Source organism: Gasterosteus aculeatus, chromosome 1, assembly GCF_964276395.1.
Source record: "Gasterosteus aculeatus chromosome 1, fGasAcu3.hap1.1, whole genome shotgun sequence".
NCBI lineage: Eukaryota > Metazoa > Chordata > Actinopteri > Perciformes > Gasterosteidae > Gasterosteus > Gasterosteus aculeatus.
In genome coordinates, this window is record NC_135688.1 from 16,375,497 (window position 1) to 16,393,959 (window position 18,463).

At 43.9% G+C, this 18,463-nt stretch overlaps 1 protein-coding gene and 1 long non-coding RNA gene across 2 annotated transcripts in view; one reads left to right on the forward strand and one right to left on the reverse strand.

Annotated features, from left to right (window-relative positions):
• Nucleotides 1–5,323: 5,323 nt before the first annotated feature.
• Nucleotides 5,324–18,463, reverse strand: part of cdon (cell adhesion associated, oncogene regulated) — a 30,187-nt gene continuing 17,047 nt past the window's right edge. Inside the window, exons 8-19 of the mRNA XM_040187090.2 lie at nucleotides 16,583–16,857; nucleotides 15,982–16,156; nucleotides 14,259–14,375; nucleotides 13,480–13,683; nucleotides 12,765–12,946; nucleotides 11,966–12,071; nucleotides 10,878–11,000; nucleotides 10,428–10,619; nucleotides 8,098–8,369; nucleotides 7,887–7,966; nucleotides 6,494–6,756; nucleotides 5,324–5,997 (exon numbers count right to left, since the gene is read on the reverse strand). Coding sequence (XP_040043024.2) covers nucleotides 5,843–5,997; nucleotides 6,494–6,756; nucleotides 7,887–7,966; nucleotides 8,098–8,369; nucleotides 10,428–10,619; nucleotides 10,878–11,000; nucleotides 11,966–12,071; nucleotides 12,765–12,946; nucleotides 13,480–13,683; nucleotides 14,259–14,375; nucleotides 15,982–16,156; nucleotides 16,583–16,857 — 2,144 coding nt within the window. The 3' untranslated portion in view covers nucleotides 5,324–5,842. The remainder of the gene's footprint in view (nucleotides 5,998–6,493; nucleotides 6,757–7,886; nucleotides 7,967–8,097; nucleotides 8,370–10,427; nucleotides 10,620–10,877; nucleotides 11,001–11,965; nucleotides 12,072–12,764; nucleotides 12,947–13,479; nucleotides 13,684–14,258; nucleotides 14,376–15,981; nucleotides 16,157–16,582; nucleotides 16,858–18,463) is intronic.
• On the forward strand, nucleotides 8,633–9,632 carry LOC144410243 (uncharacterized). Its single transcript, XR_013468189.1, has 3 exons — nucleotides 8,633–8,735; nucleotides 8,808–8,881; nucleotides 8,973–9,632. It is a non-coding gene; the product is annotated as an uncharacterized LOC144410243 (long non-coding RNA).

Sequence of the window (18,463 nt, forward strand, 5' to 3'; positions counted from 1 at the left end):
CTTCATATCATGAACAGAAATGGATCAAAGTGAGCTCAGGTAGACAAGTCAACAACTGACCAACTGACAACTGAATCAAATAAAGAAAGCAATGAAAGAAATTGATTAGTATACACTATATTTATGGTCAGTTTTCAAATTGAGCTAGATGTCTAATAGATATTGCAATAAATAAAATAAATGTAACTTATTGTCTCATTGTAATTACAATAGGGGCTGGATTTAAAAGATAAATACATAACAGAAATGTGTTAATGTTAAACCAACATCAAATCCACCAAATTGAGAAGCAATGGTCTTTATTCTTTGATTTTGCTGTTGCAGGAAAAATATATATAATTATCTCTGACTACACAACACAAAATTAAGCATTTCTACCATCCGCAGCCTTATAAAAATACAAATAGAAAATAGAAAAAGTTGTTAACAATCCCAGTAGCAGCAGCAGCAATGAACTACATCTTTGGTTAGTTGACTCAGGATGTTCGGCTACATCCTGTAATACTCTGTGCAATCATACTTGCTTATGTAGTTTATTTCCATGAACAGCACATTCTTTACAGTAAGCACTTGAACACATAATATCAATTTAAGATTAGAAAATGCATCATGATCAAGGGGAAGGTTCCCCAGGTACTGATCTGCTGCAGATTACCGATGGCCCATTCGACAAACACACCTTATCAGTGAGTGTTACTTTGTCGAGCGTCAGAGCTGCGTTGCTGCTACAAGTCTCTACACGCAGGAATTCCTCCTCTTCCTCCTCCCATTCTTCTCTCCACGTATCTTCCCTTCCTGTCCCCTTTGTGTAGTCCCTCTCCCCTCACATCTCTACGTTTCTACAGTTAGACGCTGAATCTTGTCAGAGTAAATTCCTTTGCTGTCGCCGAATCAAAAGAAGATCTTTCCTGAATGTTTTCCCTCAGAGGAGAGTTTTTGATCCAGATGTCAACAGTGTGTGTCTGGAACAACACGCTCAGGCTTATGTGACCGGCTTGATAGTGTAACATTAATCAATTAACATTAAAAAGTGGGTACAGTCTTATCAACATTAAAATAATAAATGTTTAAGAATATATACTAAATAAAGTAAATAATACTTACTTGATTAAGGCATTTGGTTTGAAATTGAGTTGTGAATTGGCCTGAAACTATAGAGGGATGGACAATAAGGACAGAGAATGACACGCAGTGAGTGTTGACCCATCAAAACACAACTATTAAATTAAAAAGGACTGGAAGGCGTTTTAGGTGGATACCTTTTTTCAAAATGTAATTTTCATGTCAGGCCCCTTCTTTCGTTAACATAAACAAAACATAAACCTCTTGTCAGCTGATGTCATTCACATAAACTGTCTCAATCCAACTGCTGCATTCATTGAAGGCTTTATTTGAAGATCGACATCTTAGAAGGATCTGCAAATTCATTCAGCACTTTTATTTCAGATCACCTGAATAAACGGGCCAATGTGAACAATTATTATTTTCCAGCAACAAACTATCAATTTTATTGTCCAACATAACATGATGAATAACTTTCAAAGTGCTTCGGTTTCTAATTTAATTTGTCAAATGACTGACTCCCGTCAAATAAAGGTCCAGATACTGAACTCCTCTATGAAACAAGTGTGTCTTTACTACATTGCACGGTTTATTAACCGATTTGAATATTAATTGCAACTGCAATGAGACCCGATTGACGGTGGACAATTTAAGAAACGTTAATAAGGAAGGCCTTCAAGTCTGCAGTCCAAAAAATGAAGACCGTTGCTTCTCATTTTGGTGTATTTTTGTTGTTAATTCACATGTTCTTGTACTTTAAACTGACAGCACTTCAACTTCAGTGAGATTTTTGAAAGTATTTACTTGGAGTATATTTGAAGTATGGTCGATTGGTAACTGTGCTGCTCCGTTCTGTGTATGTACTTTTTCTCAGGTCTGGCTACGTTTGCTTCAGTGCTTTTTATACGCAGAACCCTGGTAGATACCATAATATACGTAAAACAAATAGAGGTGCTGCTTGTGGGCATCTCAACGCCACCCGTTGGTTTGTGCGCTGCCGCATGGAAGTCTCCGGCTCTGCATTCTTGCATCTTCGATTACGGCAGTCGCCATGTTGTGCTTTTTGACTCAACTAACTATATTTGCAATGCAGAAGAGCGGCATAGTAGCGCTGTATCATTTACTAAATTAACATTATGGGGCCCATACAGGGGCCGCTGGTCACAAGTTTGCCAGGCTTGTTAACATCCAAGGTCCGAGGATGTCCACAAACTCAACAAACAAATGTTCACAGAACGTCAGCATTATGTGACAAACAGCATCAAAATTACAGAATATTTACACTATTTGGTTTACACTTGCTATAGAGCAACATAACGCATGTTTGCGCGTGTCCTCTAGCACCACTCTGGAAGTATTTGCAGTACTACATTTCCAGATTGATAAACTCCACGCTGGAAAAATAGCCTTGTCGTTCCCTGCCGCACAAACTGGCGTCCCACCACTAACTCCAACGTGCACAAAGATGCGGAGGCCCGTTTCGTTAGACGCCGCTTTCCTTTCCGTTAGTTTTCTGAAAAAAATGATTGATTACCGCTGATTTACCGTTTCTTCTTTATTCTAATTGCCATCCCATTGTGTTGTTCTTCTTTAAGTGTATTACACTGAGCCGTTACTTCCCTGCTGTGCGATGTCACTTCCAGCAAAGCGTGAGACGTCCAGAGCAGAGTGACACGTCTCAACATTTCAAAGCATATTGCTTGAGGCTGCAAACTTTCTTTCCTAAATAATGTCTGGGAGACATTTAGCTCATATGAATAGTGACAGAATCCTTACTTGGAACAAATGTTGTTAAACAATGAATTGATTGCCCCATGTTCCATGTCGAAGTGTCCCTGAGCAAGACACCTAACCCCTAATTGCTCCCCGGGCAAAAATGTGAAAAAGCCATGGGTTTAAAGTGTAATGTAAGTCGCTTTGGATAAAAGCGTCTGCTAAATGACCTGTAATGTAATGTACAATCCTCACACCATTACTCGGATTTGTGCAGATATTCTGTATAATATACAGTGTGATTTACTTTTTAACAAGTGTGTTTCTCTGAATCTCTCTCCAAGTGCAAATACCCTTCATTTCATTTTGAAAGTTGGCTCAGGTCAACCGATCCGACCCACCCGTCAGCGACGGGCTCATCGTTGATCCAACATGGTGTGATTCTGTCTGTGTTAGCAGAAGGAAAATGGGTTGAGATAAATGGATGCAGCTGGAATAGGGATGAGATAGCGTGTCCCTGATTACACACAGCAAGTGCAGTCTACAAATGCGCCAGTGTCAACAGCACGAGGTAGAAATAGTAATGAATAAAAAGCGGACACGGCGGTAACACAGAGACCGCGAGTCTCATGGAGCATAAGGAGCTCATCGTTTGCAGAGATGTGCTGGAATGCCGTTGAAGTTCATCCAACCACAACGTGCTTCATTTGAGGTTTGTGACATCTCAAGGATAAAACCGCCCGACTGAAGCAACACACTGGCCAATTCATAGGCATTGCATTGGAATAATGGTGGGCGGGGAGGGGAGAGGGACTGGCGTTAACAGGTCGGCTCTGCAGAAAAGGGGCAGAGAATTCCAGGGAAGACAATGAGCTTTCTTGTTCCTTTGGGCTCCTTAATGAAGGGCCGTAGTTGCGCGGCTAGAGGGTGCAGGCCGGGGGCCGAGGCACAGTGCCGACTGATAGATGTGGGAGACGGAGGAGCAGCTCACTTAGAGACGACCCTGCCCTTATCTCCTCCTCATCAGCCTGGCCTGCATCTGTCAGCATCCCCTGTCCCTCCCCGGACCATTTCTCTTTCCTCTGCAGCTTCATTTCCTTCCCATTGTTCTGTTCCTGTTTTTTTCTTCTTTTTGTTCTTGCTGGCGGCAAGACAAATCAGAATGGACTCTGGATTGACCTGTTGCATGGAAGTATCAGAAAAGAAAGATGGAAACTTAAAAGAGGCCGTGTGATCTTTCTGGGTTTTGTGAGTTTAAGCTTGAACGAATCGAGCCTAAAAATAACAGCAGGCGGAAGAGGTTACGCCACGCCTCGGCTGCGAGTAAATCCGGGTGCCAGGAATATCCTGTATGCCATCAGGGGGAGGAGAGAGGCGCTAGGCGAGCCGGGGCCTGAGGAACGGCAGCCAGCTCTGGCACAAACGCAGGCAGACAGGCACCAGGCGTGGAAGGCCTGCACCACAGTCTTCCTCAGTGAAGCAGGGCCAGCGCAGTCATCTGCGCGCCGCGATCCCATCAACACCAATCAACCAGCACGTCATGGAGATTTAAAACAAAAAAAAAAAGAAAAAGAAAACAACATTGTGGGAAAAATGGGCTCTGCTAAGACAGGCTGAAACATGAGAAGATTATTACAACTTGTTTTATGAATGAGTGATCTGTTATTTTTAAGCAATCAGGCGCATCACATCTTTTGAGTCATTCTCACGGCAGATTTACTCAACTCAATTCAGCCGCTTTCTGTGCCTAATAAGCCTCTGCCCATTTACAGCCAGATACTGAAGCAACACCAGAGAACTTTTAGCAGCTCCAACTGGCAACTAAACCTTCAGTTCCCAGAAATCATGGAACTGAACTTAATCTGAGACAGATGGTCAACCATCCCAATGTTTGAAAAACTTGTGTATTTCGTCACCGAGACCGATCATCGATTCCTTTGATAGAATGTTCAGTTTGTGAGATTTCTGTTTGCAATTGAAAACAGGTTTGTTTGTAATACTTGAAAAAAAGGATCCAGAAAAGCCTTTTGTCTTTCAATATAAAATTTCACTTAATATTTTTAATAATAAACGGCTAACTTTGTTAAGAAAATGAAATGGCAATAAACTGGAAGTCGTGGCGGCAACATAAATGCCACAATGACGCGGCATTAGCTGCCACCATTTCACCATTTGTGTGTGTCACCACAAAATTCTAAAGTATTCTGTTACACACAGCAACACTGTTTTAATGCAACCGTCCTATTTCTCCAACAGATTGGGGCCAGTAGGTGAAAAAAGTGCTCTCGAAGCAACAGTGCATTTTGCGTTAAGTGACGAGCTATCAAGCATTCACTGAAGCAAAGAGCAGCAGCCCTTAATCTGAACAGTGCAGGGAGTGTTCACCCCATCCAGGGGTCACTGCAGTGTAACAGCCCATCAGAGAGCCACTTCAAAGGCCTGCCAGAAATATCAATGGGTTTGGACCGAGGCCGGGAATTTCACTGCAGCGGTAATTCATTGCGCGCCGCGCATGACGGAGGGAAGGGAAAGACATCAAAAACTCTTGTTTACTCTTCCGTATCTTCTCTTTATATTATTACAAAACTTTACACGGACAATTGCTAATCTCCACACTTGAGTGGAACACAGATGGACCAAACAACAACCAAAAAAAAAGTATTTCTCATCCAAAAAGGCATAAATAATATAAAAGACAAACTTGGTTTTACTTTAAAACAGATACATTCATATGAAATAATATTTCACTACTACAAAAAATAAATAAGAGTTTTTGATCGTATGAGAGTCTTCCCCAAGTGGGACGTTGTTTCTGTCTTTGAGCAACTTCTCCTTTGCTTTTTGGATTTCACTCTCAGTGTCTTCTAGTCGCTCCCTTTTCACACTTTGTTCATCGTAGCTCGGTCCGTAGAACGTTTAGTGTCCTCGTCACTGTAACGCGCAGTGTCTCTGACTCGCCCATCCTCTTCCTCAGAGACATTTCCATCCCTGTCTCTCATGCAGCCTCCTCTTGGTGGTTTCTGGAAGCCCTTCACACTGCATGAGAGTGTTTGTGTGTGGGCCTTGTTCAGACCTCCTGTAGGCCGGGCTGGATAAGCTCGCCTGCCAGGCTGCTGCGGGAGATCCAACCAGGCTTTTCGTCACAGTCCAAGTCTGGCAGGCCAAGACTATCCCAGCACAACACAGGCCCCTCCGTGTCCATGCACTCCAGCTCCTCCTCAGCTGCAGAGAGAGAGTGAGACTTCAAATTAAAAAAAGAGACCAGAACAGATGCTGGTGTGGCCCACACTGTAATTTGTGGTGATGTTGCATTCTTTGTCTGCAAACAACATGAAGATTGGTAATGACACAAAAAATGAAGACTAAAATATAGAGAAGAACTGTGAACCCTGAAGGTCCAAATGTGTCACTGACTTTTCAGCTGTAGAGTAAGCAAAAAAAAACCCGTAGCTTTACTACAATCGTCATGTGACCTTTGTCCTCTGTATTTAGATAAATAGTAGCACTACTAACAATAAGAAAATAATTGCAAAATTGATCTTTATATTTTATTTCATAATGATGCTATTTATAGACGTTTTTATTAACAGAACAGGCCTGAAATTATAGAACAAAACAGGAGGTGTTGAGTTGCAGTTCTGTGCTTCGGTAGTGAGTAAACAGAAGGAGAGAAAACAGACGGAAATACTGTTGGCGTTTGGTATAAAATGTGTCTCACCAGTGTTGTCTGCTGTACAGTTTTCATTGTCTCCCACCAGACAGCAGGAATGCTGTGAGGTCGAGGATTCGCTGTGCTCGTCTGGCAGGCACCCTGCGTCCGCTCCCTGGTCACCAGAGTGCACGTGGCTGTCAAGGCCGTGGCACTGCGACGAAACCTGGCCCAGAGGCACCATCTCCAGACCGTCCTGCTGGCAGGGCGCCACGCGATGCATTACAGGCAGAGTGCCGCTGGAGAAGGTGCCATTGGTCTTGTTGTAACATCTGCTCAGAGACAGAGAGAGATGGAAAGAAAAGTGAGACATGTGTTTATAAAAAGGTGCTGCTGCATTGATGCTCACCCACTGTCAACACTGCCTTCGCTTCACACACCGTTCTGGTTCTTCCTCTCGGCAAAACTGTAGTAGTAAAACTGTGCCTAAATACCCTAAACCAGTGGTCCCCAATTGTCAGGGACCCCTTTGAAGATATAGGGGCAATGTAAGACCCTCCCAACGTCACCCGCTACTAATACTTTTCCAATTAACAGTTTTCTGAACATAATTTAGATAAAGTTACCTAAAATATTAAAGTTGGGAGATGTGTAAGAAGGTATTTCCACATGTAACAGAGTTTTTCAAACCATTTTATCAGTGTCTTTCTGATGCTGCGGGTCTGGCTACCTCCCTCTCGCTTTCCCTCTCTGCCCTAAACAGTGTACAAAACGATAACACATTGGCGCACAACTGTTTTCAACAGTCCAACTGGATTGTAAAAGGTCCAGTATCACAGCCTCTAAATAACTGGGACACATTGTGGTTTCGCTCCCTCTGTGAAGTCTGTGAAACCCAGAGAGTTGCAAGCATCCAGCTTCACCGTGTTTCACTGAACTCCGCTTCCCTCTATTGGCACATGATTGGATTGTGACCACACCCCCTCTTTTCCCAGCAGACTGAGGTAAATAAACACAGCGCTCATTAGGTCTGCTGGCTGGGTGCACACAGGGTAAACTGTGATGTTGGAGACCCTTGAGTACATAAACAGGACTCGCGGGAAGGGAAATCTGTGTGTGTGTGTGTGTGTGTGTGTGTGCGCTAGCACTCTCTTACTCATTCAAGCATTTTATGAAATACAAGTGATATCACAATATCAGGTTCATCTTTGATTTTTTCCAAGGTGGAAAAATTGATTAATAAATATTAAATAAAGATAATTGAGCTACCGACCATGCACCCCTGTAATAAGCATAAAAAAAGGATAAATAACTTGACTACAAAATGCTTTGCAAGTGATCCCCAGATTACGTTACTGACTTCTTTTGTGATTTCTTAAAAAGATAAAAACCTACAAAGAATTGTCCCAGATATCCACACAGAGCGAAACATTTCGCACAATGCTGAATGGAATGATCGTACCTGTTGTTGTTGCAGAGGTTTTGACAGCTCATACAATCAGACGACTCTGTCTGGGAGAGCGCGGTGTACATGCCTCCACCCTGACAATGAGAACAAACGGCACATTTAGCCGGATCAAACTGCATCTGCTGCTGTAAAATACCTAGTGTTTCAAAACTAGAATGTCGTGCATGCGAACAGGGTGTCAGTCCTCCAGGTCTGCAGCACTCACATTGTGGTGGTGGTGGTGGGGATGAGAGTGCTCGCAGTCGCGGGGAAGGGTGCCATCGTGGTTGTGTGGGAGGCCCGGGGAGAACAGGTTGCCGGAGCCGTTGGGGAGTTTGTGGTGGAGGTGGTGGCACCCTTGGGGCAACATGGGACCACTCAGCCCGTAGCCACCGTGGACGCCCCCATTGATGCGACTGGTGCCGGACAGAGTGGTGTACTCCAGCATGTGGCCATTCATCTCTGCGGGCTGGTAGAGGTAGCCTGGAGGGTCGTACTCTACAGGGGGAGGAACAGAGGTGGAGAGGAGAAAAAAAATAAAATTAGCCAGAACAATAATAATTGTAAACATAACCAAAATGGAAAGGTCCTGTAAAAGAATAGTTTACTTTCTTGTTTTCTTGCACACACTTTTTGGGTGGATGATAAAGAGGTAATTTTTTTTTGTGTGAGGGGTGGGACCTTAGGACCTGGGAGCCTCAGCATAGGGAGGCTTAAACTCAAGGAGAGCCTCTCCATATAAAGGAGATCCCGTGAGAGTTGAGCAACTCACGTTTGTTCTCGTTGTCCGGCATGTGCTGAAGTCTGGGTTGCTTTGTTTGTTGCTCGCCAGTACCGTGTGGGTGAGCAAACCGTACTAAGGAGGTAGGTTGTGCAATTTTAATCTACATCCTGTAGGCCATGGGGAAATTAATATAATGTTCTTTCCTATGGTAGAAGGTCAGACCTGAACCAGACCTGGTGAGCCCAGGGTCCTACCGGCTGGTGCACAGGTGCATTGGGCCAAGGAGGTAGGAAGTGGGGCTTGCAAGCACATTATGCGTTTTGTAATGAGAAGGATGATGGGTACTTGGTGATTAATGGCGGTTTTGTGCATTTCAGGCTGAACGCAGTGGTCAGCAGGACAGCCACTGCTCTTTTTCTCCGACCATAGTTTTAGTTTAGATTATGCTCTAGTGCAGGGGTCTCAAACTCAAGTCAGGTACGGGCCAGATGCAGCCCACCTCGACCGAACGTGGGCCAGACCATTATGGCCGACGGGGGGGATGACACTGACTGTCCGACCGGCGAACGGAACGGTCGGCGCTGGGGTGGAGGTTGTAAGTGGCTGCTAACAGCGAGGTTGCTACAATATAGAACTCGCGGGCCGCACTAACATTACACTTTCATATGAAGGCGGGGGCCACAAAATATCGTCCCGAGGGCCGCAATTGGCCCGCGGGCCGCTAGTTTGAGACCCCTGCTCTAGTGCCTCCATCTTGCTCCCTCTATTTATAGAAATAACACACTGATATTGTGCCCTTTTGATGACCGTTGCTTCCCCCTTCCCCACTTCTATTGTGTTGTGTCTTTTAACCAGGATCAGTAATCGTATTTGAGTGTGTTGGTTTGTAGTGTTGGTTATTTTAGCCTTTCTTAACAGTGTGCAGTGTTTTTATTGTTAGAAGTGTCATTGTGCCCCCGGTCAATCACTACTGGTATAAATTATTTGGATGTGGTTTTATAAAGTTATTGTTTAAATAAAAGTGATATTGCATTGTACACGCAGAAGCCTCTGTCTGTCTATGATCTACCTCGTATGGGGTTTTTGGCCAATAAGATAATTGAATTCAGGGTCTCTCCCCTCCAAAGAGTGGCGTTGTCACGTCTGGATACTATTCCCAAAGTATTTTAAGTGTCCATTAGGTCACATTTGCATTTGAGGAGCCACTTTTCGGAGCCAGATTTCAGCCTGGTCATTGCAAAGTGTGTCAAGTACTGCAGTTTGGAACTGACAGTTTGCCAGAGTCTGCTTAGTCTTTTTTTTATTTGATCTTTGTCAGATATCCATCATCCATGTTCTTGAAAAGCAGCTTTTGTCAAGACAATAACACTGCACTTATTTTGTACAGCGAGAGAAATAGGGAGGAACATTCCTGCCAGTTAAAAAACTAGAGAGCTTCGTCATAATGAAAGTAACAGCCATTATAATGACTTAGTATCTCCAAAGAATGATTTAGTATTTCAAAATAAGAACAAAGTATTACCAAGTCATTATGTTGAATGAACGCATTGTCACACAGAGAGTTAGAACCGGTGATTCAATCTGGTCTTTTCCCAAAATCTATAAAACTACAAATCTCAAACCCAAGCAGTCTTGTAATGAGTCTATTGAACAATTGCAAAAACACTTTTGCAACCAATGTGGGATCCATACATACTAACTCATTTTAGCTACAGTAAGTTAAAATGAACTAAACACCCACTATTTAATGGAATGTTTTAGAAGACATCCGAAATGTCACACTGTCAGCTGTAACTATGCTTCTTTCATGCCAGCTCTGTCTGTACACTCACTGTGCATGTTGTTCTGCTGACGATTCCTCCAAAGACACATGGCAATGAAAGCCAGCAGGATGAGTACCATCACTCCCAAAATGCAGCCCACAATCAGGTACAGGAGTCCTCCGGGTGGGCTGGGGGTCTCCGGCTGGTGAGGGTAAGGCGGGGTGACGGGGTGCTGGCTGGGCGACCCCGGGGACTGACGTGCTGCAACAGAGATGGAGGTCGGAACGTGAGGAACAGCTTTTTCCCCCCGATAGCAACAAAGAAAAATAACCGAACTGTAGAATGCAAACCGGTGTTGTTGCGCTCGTAAAACTCTGTACATTTATGTTGTGTAATTATGCCCATTGTACCCATCATTAAAGTTACAGCCTTCGGAGAAACATGCCCGGACTTTTGCTGAAGTGGAGGTTTGGTTGATGCACGAGTCTTTTCTTGTGCAGGACAGCTTTGTTTACTTACCTCTGGTCTCACAGATCATGACGTTGCTGTATTCGCTCTCTCCCCCATCATTAAAGCACTGCATCTTGATATCGTAGGAGGTCTCCGGTTGGAGGTGTGCAATCATGTGCCAGTGTTTCACACCTGCGAGGGCAGACAGATGAGGCATAAAATTGTTTAGAGAGATGAAAGAATATAATTATATATATAATAATCAATATAACTCAATAATCAGTAATCCCCTCCTTCTCTTCACCTCAGGCTCGCTCTGTCATTCAGCCCTTTGTCTCTGCCTCAGTCCCGTCAGTGTTAATCTACGTTAGGTGAGGTCCATATATGGCAGCGACATATTTGTCCTGGCTTCTCTCCAGTATTCCTCTCTCTCTCTCTCTCTCTCCCTTTCACTGTCTGTGTGTCTCTCTCTCTCTCTCTTGACTACTACGTGTTTTGGAATCACATGAGACGCCCATCTCCAACATGGAAATGCTACAATTTAAACAGATGAGGCAGAAAATTGTTTTGTTTAATATGAGGTTTAATAAATCACTGCATTAGTGGGAACAATAAAGAAAGCTTGTTTGTGATCTTTTTTGACAGGATTTAGACGATTGTTGGATTTAAGCATTTACTTCTTTTGGCCTTCACCAAATCCCCACTATGAGGACCAAAAGTCCTCATAGTGGGGACGTTGTGGAAAACTACAAATTAGGAACACATGAGAAGAGGGTTGGGAGAACGGAACGGATGTCCCTCCTTCCCTTTTGTACCAAGCTCCACTGTTTGCATTCTACCCAGCAACCAGAGCCCCTCTTCCCCGTCTGGGATCATATTTCAGCTCTGGCAACCATTTATTAAAAACAGCCTTAAGAAAGCCCTGCACGCACAGCACTCTCTATAACTCAAACAGCCAAAATGCCCCTCCTCACTACACCCCGCTCCTGACAGTGAGGTATCCATTACCTTCTCACCTCCCACTCTATCTGCAGAGCGGGAACTCAACATTCGGGACCGGACAGGGAAGTCGACAAACACAATCCAAACCAGCCACACACTCAAATCTGCAGTCGAAACAAAGATGTGCAAACATTGAAATGTGCCTTTCCACTCACCTTCGACGATGTCCCTTTTGTAGTCGCTGTCGTTGTCGCTGTCCGTGGGGCGGTAATAGATGTAGAAGCCTTGGATTGGAGTGTTGTTGTTCGTGGAGGGGCTATACTGGATAGGGGCGGAAAAAAAGATTGCGCTGAACAACAGCAATCTGGTGAGCAATTATTATACAAAGAGAGGACATTTTCCGGCAACTAATGGCGGGGATTGTTATCAGCAGATGTAACAGACTGCGAGATTGTGATTGCACTGTAGGAGACTGTCTGGGGGGGAAGTAACTGTGGATAACTATCTGCAGCCACAACTGTGGTGAGGAGGAGAAACAGATTTTTAGAGAGCGGAATAAAATGTGGAAGAAAAGGGCCTCAATCTCCATTGCAGAGCAGAGCTTTAATCAGTACAGCCGCTGAGTTGAAGGTCTGATTGACAACCAGCAGCAGCAGCTCAAACCCAGGTGAGCTGGCTGGAAAAGACTAAGGACAGTAATCGGGTCCACGCGGCAGGATGCAGGAATCAGGCCGGTAGACTTTATAAATCTGCTCCTAGACCACAACCCCTTCACATCCAAAACCAATAACTACAACACGTATAGTTAGTCAGCGTTAAAAGTTTGACAATTTCAAAAAAGTTATCGGTGTGCTTGTGTTTCTCGTCCTATCTCCATTTCAGCGTTTTTATCCGCCAGAAATCGTCAATTAACTTGGCGAGTACAACGCACATATTGCGGACAGGAATGATGACCCAGAGCTGCAACTTCCTCCACTGGTCTCATGGATGCCGGATGTCCGCGTGTGTACTCACGGTCCAGCGCAGCATGATCTGCGTGTCGCTGATGGCGTCCGTGGAGGAGATGTGAGGGCCGACCACAGGGCGGTCTGCGATGCGCGGACTGGCTTGTGGCACCTGGTACGGCTTGGAGGGGATGCTGTGAGGACTCTCGCCGTACATGTTTATGGCTGCCACGCGAAACTTATAGGAGGAACCTGCAAGAGAGAAACAATGATAGGGGCATTGTCACAGTGCCGTGGTGCTGAGGCATGACTTTTTATAACCGGCTATTTAACAAGAAATGATATCCAGCCCATGGTGATACCCGGATCCGCTTTCCTTGTCGATTGATTTTAGTTATAACATTTTTTTAAATTTAGTTTAGAGGCTCTAAAAACGTGGAAATAAAGACAAAGCACATAAGCAGTCAATAGTGCAACAGATAGAAAAAAAGGCAGCAAGCAAATCCCAGAACAAATACTTTTATATTTTTAGCATTAGTTATATTTCAATGGACAGTCAGAACAACAACTACCTGCACAGCATCTTAATTACTTGAAATGTAAGAGACCCATTTTATGGGCAGTACCAGCTTAACAGCTCGACAAAGATTACGTTAAAAGTTCATGTTTGGACTTGCACATAGCATCATATAATATTAGATAAATAAACCCTTATCTGGGCAGATGAATCATGTCATGCTTCACCGGACTGTAGAGAAACTTTTGGAAACACGTGAAAAGCTCACCGGGCTCCAGATTGCGAACTTCCACAGACAACTTGAGAGGCGAGATGTTATCCGCAGCCACCACCCACTCTGCACTGCGCCCGCGTCTGTACTCCACACGGAAAGCTGTGATCGGGGACCCGCCATTGGCTCTCGGGATCCAGGTGACATACACCGAACTTTCGGTCGCCATGGAGATGGTGGGCCGGTCGGGGGCCTCGGGTACTGGGAGAGAACGAAATGACAAATAACCTTTTGAGTTGTCCAAACTGCAAATCCAATTAAAAATACACAGAGAACTGGAAAGCATCATGACTGCATCCAAAATCATGTGAGGATGGAACAAGTTTACAGAGAAAGAAAGAAAAGAAAAAGAAAAGAAAAAAAGGCGCAATGACGTGGAGGAATGTGTACTTACTGCCTGGGCTCTTAGCCACAAAGTTACAGAGCGCAGGAAAGAGAGAGAGAGAGAGATGGAGAAAGAGAAAGACGGGTTAGTGAAAGACAAATGTGAGTTTCAGTAAAGTAGGCCTGCTTGTAACGCCGGTTAGCATGCACAAAAACACATCTGACCCAAAGGTTGTGTGCAATCTCACAGCTTTGTGCTTACAGCATTTTTCATCCAAAGAGTGTTACAGGGTGTCGACTATCGCGTCACTGTTTGTACTTCCAAGTGCAAAGAAACAAAGCAGACCACATCTGAACATCAAACCCTGAGATGTATTCAATGTGGGGTGGTCATAACCTCCAAAATACCTACAGGTCAGCTGCAGAGACGAAACAGGACTTTGCAGACGTACCTCTGTCGTGTATGACGACACCAAAGTGTGTGTTGGTGGTTTTGTCCTCCGGAGCTTTAGGGGGCATGGAGATGACAGGAGGCTTGGAGGGATTCTTGCTGGCGGTGGTGCTCTTCTCTGAGAAAAGGAGAGGAAACAAAGCGGGTAAGAAAAACAAGGCCCGACAAGCCTTCAGGGCTATCAGTTCCACCAAAAGCACCCGGAGCCGCTCCGGATGTCGGCTCTGAAATTTAAACTTTCCTCCTGGTTTCCGGAGCTGTTTTTGTAAAGGGGGGGTTTCAGGTTTCCACTCGACAACGCTGCCGTTACACTTAGCTGTGCTGTTGCTTTGATCAGCGCGTGATACTAATGCCGACCTGGTTCAACGCTTCTCATCATTGTACTAATTGCAATTAATTCATTTTAAAGTAAAGATTACAGAAACAATATGTTTTTTATTGGTTTGTATTTTTTTTTTTTTTATAGCTGTAGCTATCAAAGACGATACCAAGATCATGTCCACTCTATTGCTTTTGGGCATTTGTATATATTTAGGGTTTTCACTTTAAAAATGATCATTTTGATTTGGGATTTTATTCGACTCAAAAACATATTCATATTCACTGTTGCACAAAAAATACAGTTAAATGACTAAATGCCATTTAGACCAAAGTAAATTACCGTATGACCGTATTCAGAGAGGTTGCATTGTTCTGGTGAGTTCTGGATCTGGACACAAGTGTCTTGTTTTGGACCATTTGGTATTTGTTTTGGTCCATTTTGTAAAGGAACCAGACTCGGGATGCAATCATATCTGTGGTTTCTGGCAGTAGTTTACATATTCTTGACCAGTGACATTTAGTCAACTGTGTTGTGGTATTGTGTTATTATTTTAGGAACATTTGCGGTTGTTCTTGTTTCTATTTGTATCAAAAACACAACAAACTCTCTTCAAGTCATTCATTATAACACTGATCATTACGATTGGACGGGGTGATACGAGTAGTAATTTAAAGAGACAATCAGATATAGGTTGTAAAATAATATATTTAGAAATAATCAGTCATTCTGTAGTGAGGTAGTTCATATTTGTATGCTTTGGCGTATTCACTCCACGATCTGTTGTATATGCTTTTATTTCAGTTATTAACCTTTCTCAGTCCACAGAAACTGTAAACCATTTTCATTTTGCCAAGTGCTTCAGCCAAATGTTGGCGTTGTTAAAAATACTTTATTGTCCTTCCTCTTTATCTTGAGATTATATAGGTTTTCCCTGAAGGTAAAAAAATAAATATCACCCAAAAGCTCAAGTGTATTCTCAAAAAGGCAATGTGCTCTGCATATTGTTTTGATTCTAATGAAAGTGCTGTTGCTCAAGAATAAAACACATTTTTTGACTTTGCCTCTGGTCAATTTCAGCCTGAATATCTGTTTCATATCTGTGCAAAATCTGGAGGTCAGACACAACCAGATGCTCCTTTACTCAGGCGAGATGACACCAAAACCTGACATTTACTGTTGATGCTTTCGGCAGCTGAAAATGTTCCTCTTTCTATCGTAGCTGTGTTGGAAAAGTGGTGAAAGGGGGTCTTCCAGTGGTCGGTAGTATCCGCGAAAACCACAAGAAACACTCGACCGCCTGACGCACACAGGCATTGAAGTTACATTGCCGTCAACGATTGCTTCAAACAGTCTGAGTGTTTGTGTTTGTCTGTGTGTGTTGACAGCACGTGCTTGGACTGACCCTTGCCGGTGCGAAAGGTGAGCATGGCCGGCTGGCCCTCGCCTGCTGAACTTCGAGCAACCATCAGCACCTCGTAGAGACTGGAGGCCTCGAGCTCGGACAGCCGCAGGGTCTTCTCGCTGCCGGGCACACGGACGGTGTGCCAGTTCCCCACCACCGTACCCATTTCATCGACCTGACAAATACAAAACACATAGCAAAAGATCACGGAGGGAAAAACTAAAATCAACTGCAAGGGAACAACCCACAGGCTGTGTTTGGAGCGTAAATAACAGGGAACAGATTCAGAATTGATCCCTGGGAGAATTCTGTCACAATTTCCTACTCCAGCAGAACTCCAACACAGCCCTCCTGCCAACAGTCTTAAACCGTATGCTGCGTTTAATAGTCAGGAGTGAGCTTTTCACTGAAGCAAAGATAAAATAAACCAACCTTCCAGTCAGTTCAGTTCCTCACCTCTCATTATTTTAAAAATGTAGTCGTTTTTTTTATTTAGGCAAAACACTCTCGGAAAAAGGTATAACGTCTGTGGTCGGACGTTTTTTTAAGGACAAAAGCATAGAAAGAAGTGAAACATGGCAGCGTGCACTTTTCCTCTTACCTTACGGTATTTGACAAAATAGGCGTTGATCGGACTCCCTCCATCCCGCCCCGCCCTCCACTCCAGGTCGTACATGTCGGGCTTGTGAGTCTGCGGCGGACTGGTGATGATCGGCGCCTCTGGAGTGGGACGGCCGCTACTCCTGTCGGCCGGCAGGTTGAGGGCGTCGCCTTCGTCTTCGGCGAGGAAGCGCTCGTGGCCCTCGTCGCTCTGCATGGGATGCAGCGACGGTGAAGCCTCCGGCAGCATCGGGGCAGTGGAGCCCAGCTGGGGATCTGTCAGGGAGAGGAATCAAGGATTAGCTAAATATAACAAGAGTGACAAAATTGCTGGTTTATTCCTCCTTGAAAGGAAAATGTTGAACAATTAAATAAAAAAAAAATTAAAAAACAGGTTGACGATCAAATAGTTATGTTGTTAATCTGTCCCAATGTGTTGCATTAACAAGTATGTTTGTACATACTTGCACCTAATTTACATACATTATACTGTGAACCTTTGAACATTTGTGCACACAATTTAACAGCTACACATATTAAAATATGAAATTATATAATTTTTTTATGATAGTATTGCCATTTTTGTATTGATGTTTATCGACCTGTACTGCTTTATCTTTCAGTTACTAGGTTTAATATTATGCACCAGAATGAGGTTGATTTCTTGTACGAGAAAATATATTTGGCATAACATAATATACTTAACTTCTTGTAGAATTTTTCAGCTCTAAAATGAAATTAATGGTGCTAATATATATTTACCCTCACTTAAGAAAGCACCATGTGATGAAAGCTGAAACATGGAAACAAAGTTACTCAGTCAGGGACTAACGCAGGTGGCCCGACACATCCACAGAGGACAAGCAGTGCTGGAAAGTTTTGCATTTGGAACAGGCCTTTCAATCTACATAAAACAACACGAAGAACCTGGAACCTCGGCAGCACGACACAATCATGCTTTGTTTGTTTGTTTTCTCCATTAAATCTTCGCCAGAAGCGGAGCGCTCCACCTGGGCAAATCATGCAAGCAGGGAGCCTCATGTGGGCTGACGTCGGTCTGGCAAGAGCCACGGTGGAATTTTTCACAGACATTCGGTGGCCACTGACCACAAGCAACAAGAACAGAGGTTCTTGTGCTACTCTTGTACCGTAGAGTACTATAATTCAATATTAAAGCCTTAACAAGTGAGAAAAGAGGTTAAAGCAGCAAGGCTTGCCACAAGGGTGCAGTTTTGTGTTGTTTTGTGCGAGGCACTGCCGCGTCTCTTCTTTTTGTAAGACCAACAGGCCGGGAGCTGGTAACAGTAGACCTGATCCTGGGACTGTGGCCAGCTGCCACACATTCCACACGCTAACCATTAAAATACCGGAGAGAATCAGACTCCAACACTACAGCCAGTCCAACCCCCTCTCCTGCTCGCCTCCCCTCACCACAGCTCTGACTCACAGCTTCACCACAGCACGGACTCCTTTTCCAGCAAACTGATACAGGAGGAGGCAATTAAGGCCACAGCATCCTCACCGTCCTCAAGGAGGGAAATGACAGCTTGAGTGAGTGCTGCTGCACCTGGAGAGAGATACGCCTGCCAGGTCTTTCCCCGAAAAAGGTAAATCTATCAGAGATGAACACCTGGCAGAAAATGGGGTCACCAGCAGACGAGATGGACAATGGAATTTGTTTCCTGTTTTTTCTAACAGCTCTTTCTTGATACGGCGAGGAGGATGTAGGTGTGATTATGGCTGCAACTAATGGTTATTTTCATGGACCATTCATGATTTATCATTTGGTTTAGAAAATTCCCAAAAATGATAAAATGCTCATTTTCCAGACAGTCAAAACCCCAAAATATTCAACGAGCAAGAATTTGTCAAAAATAATTAA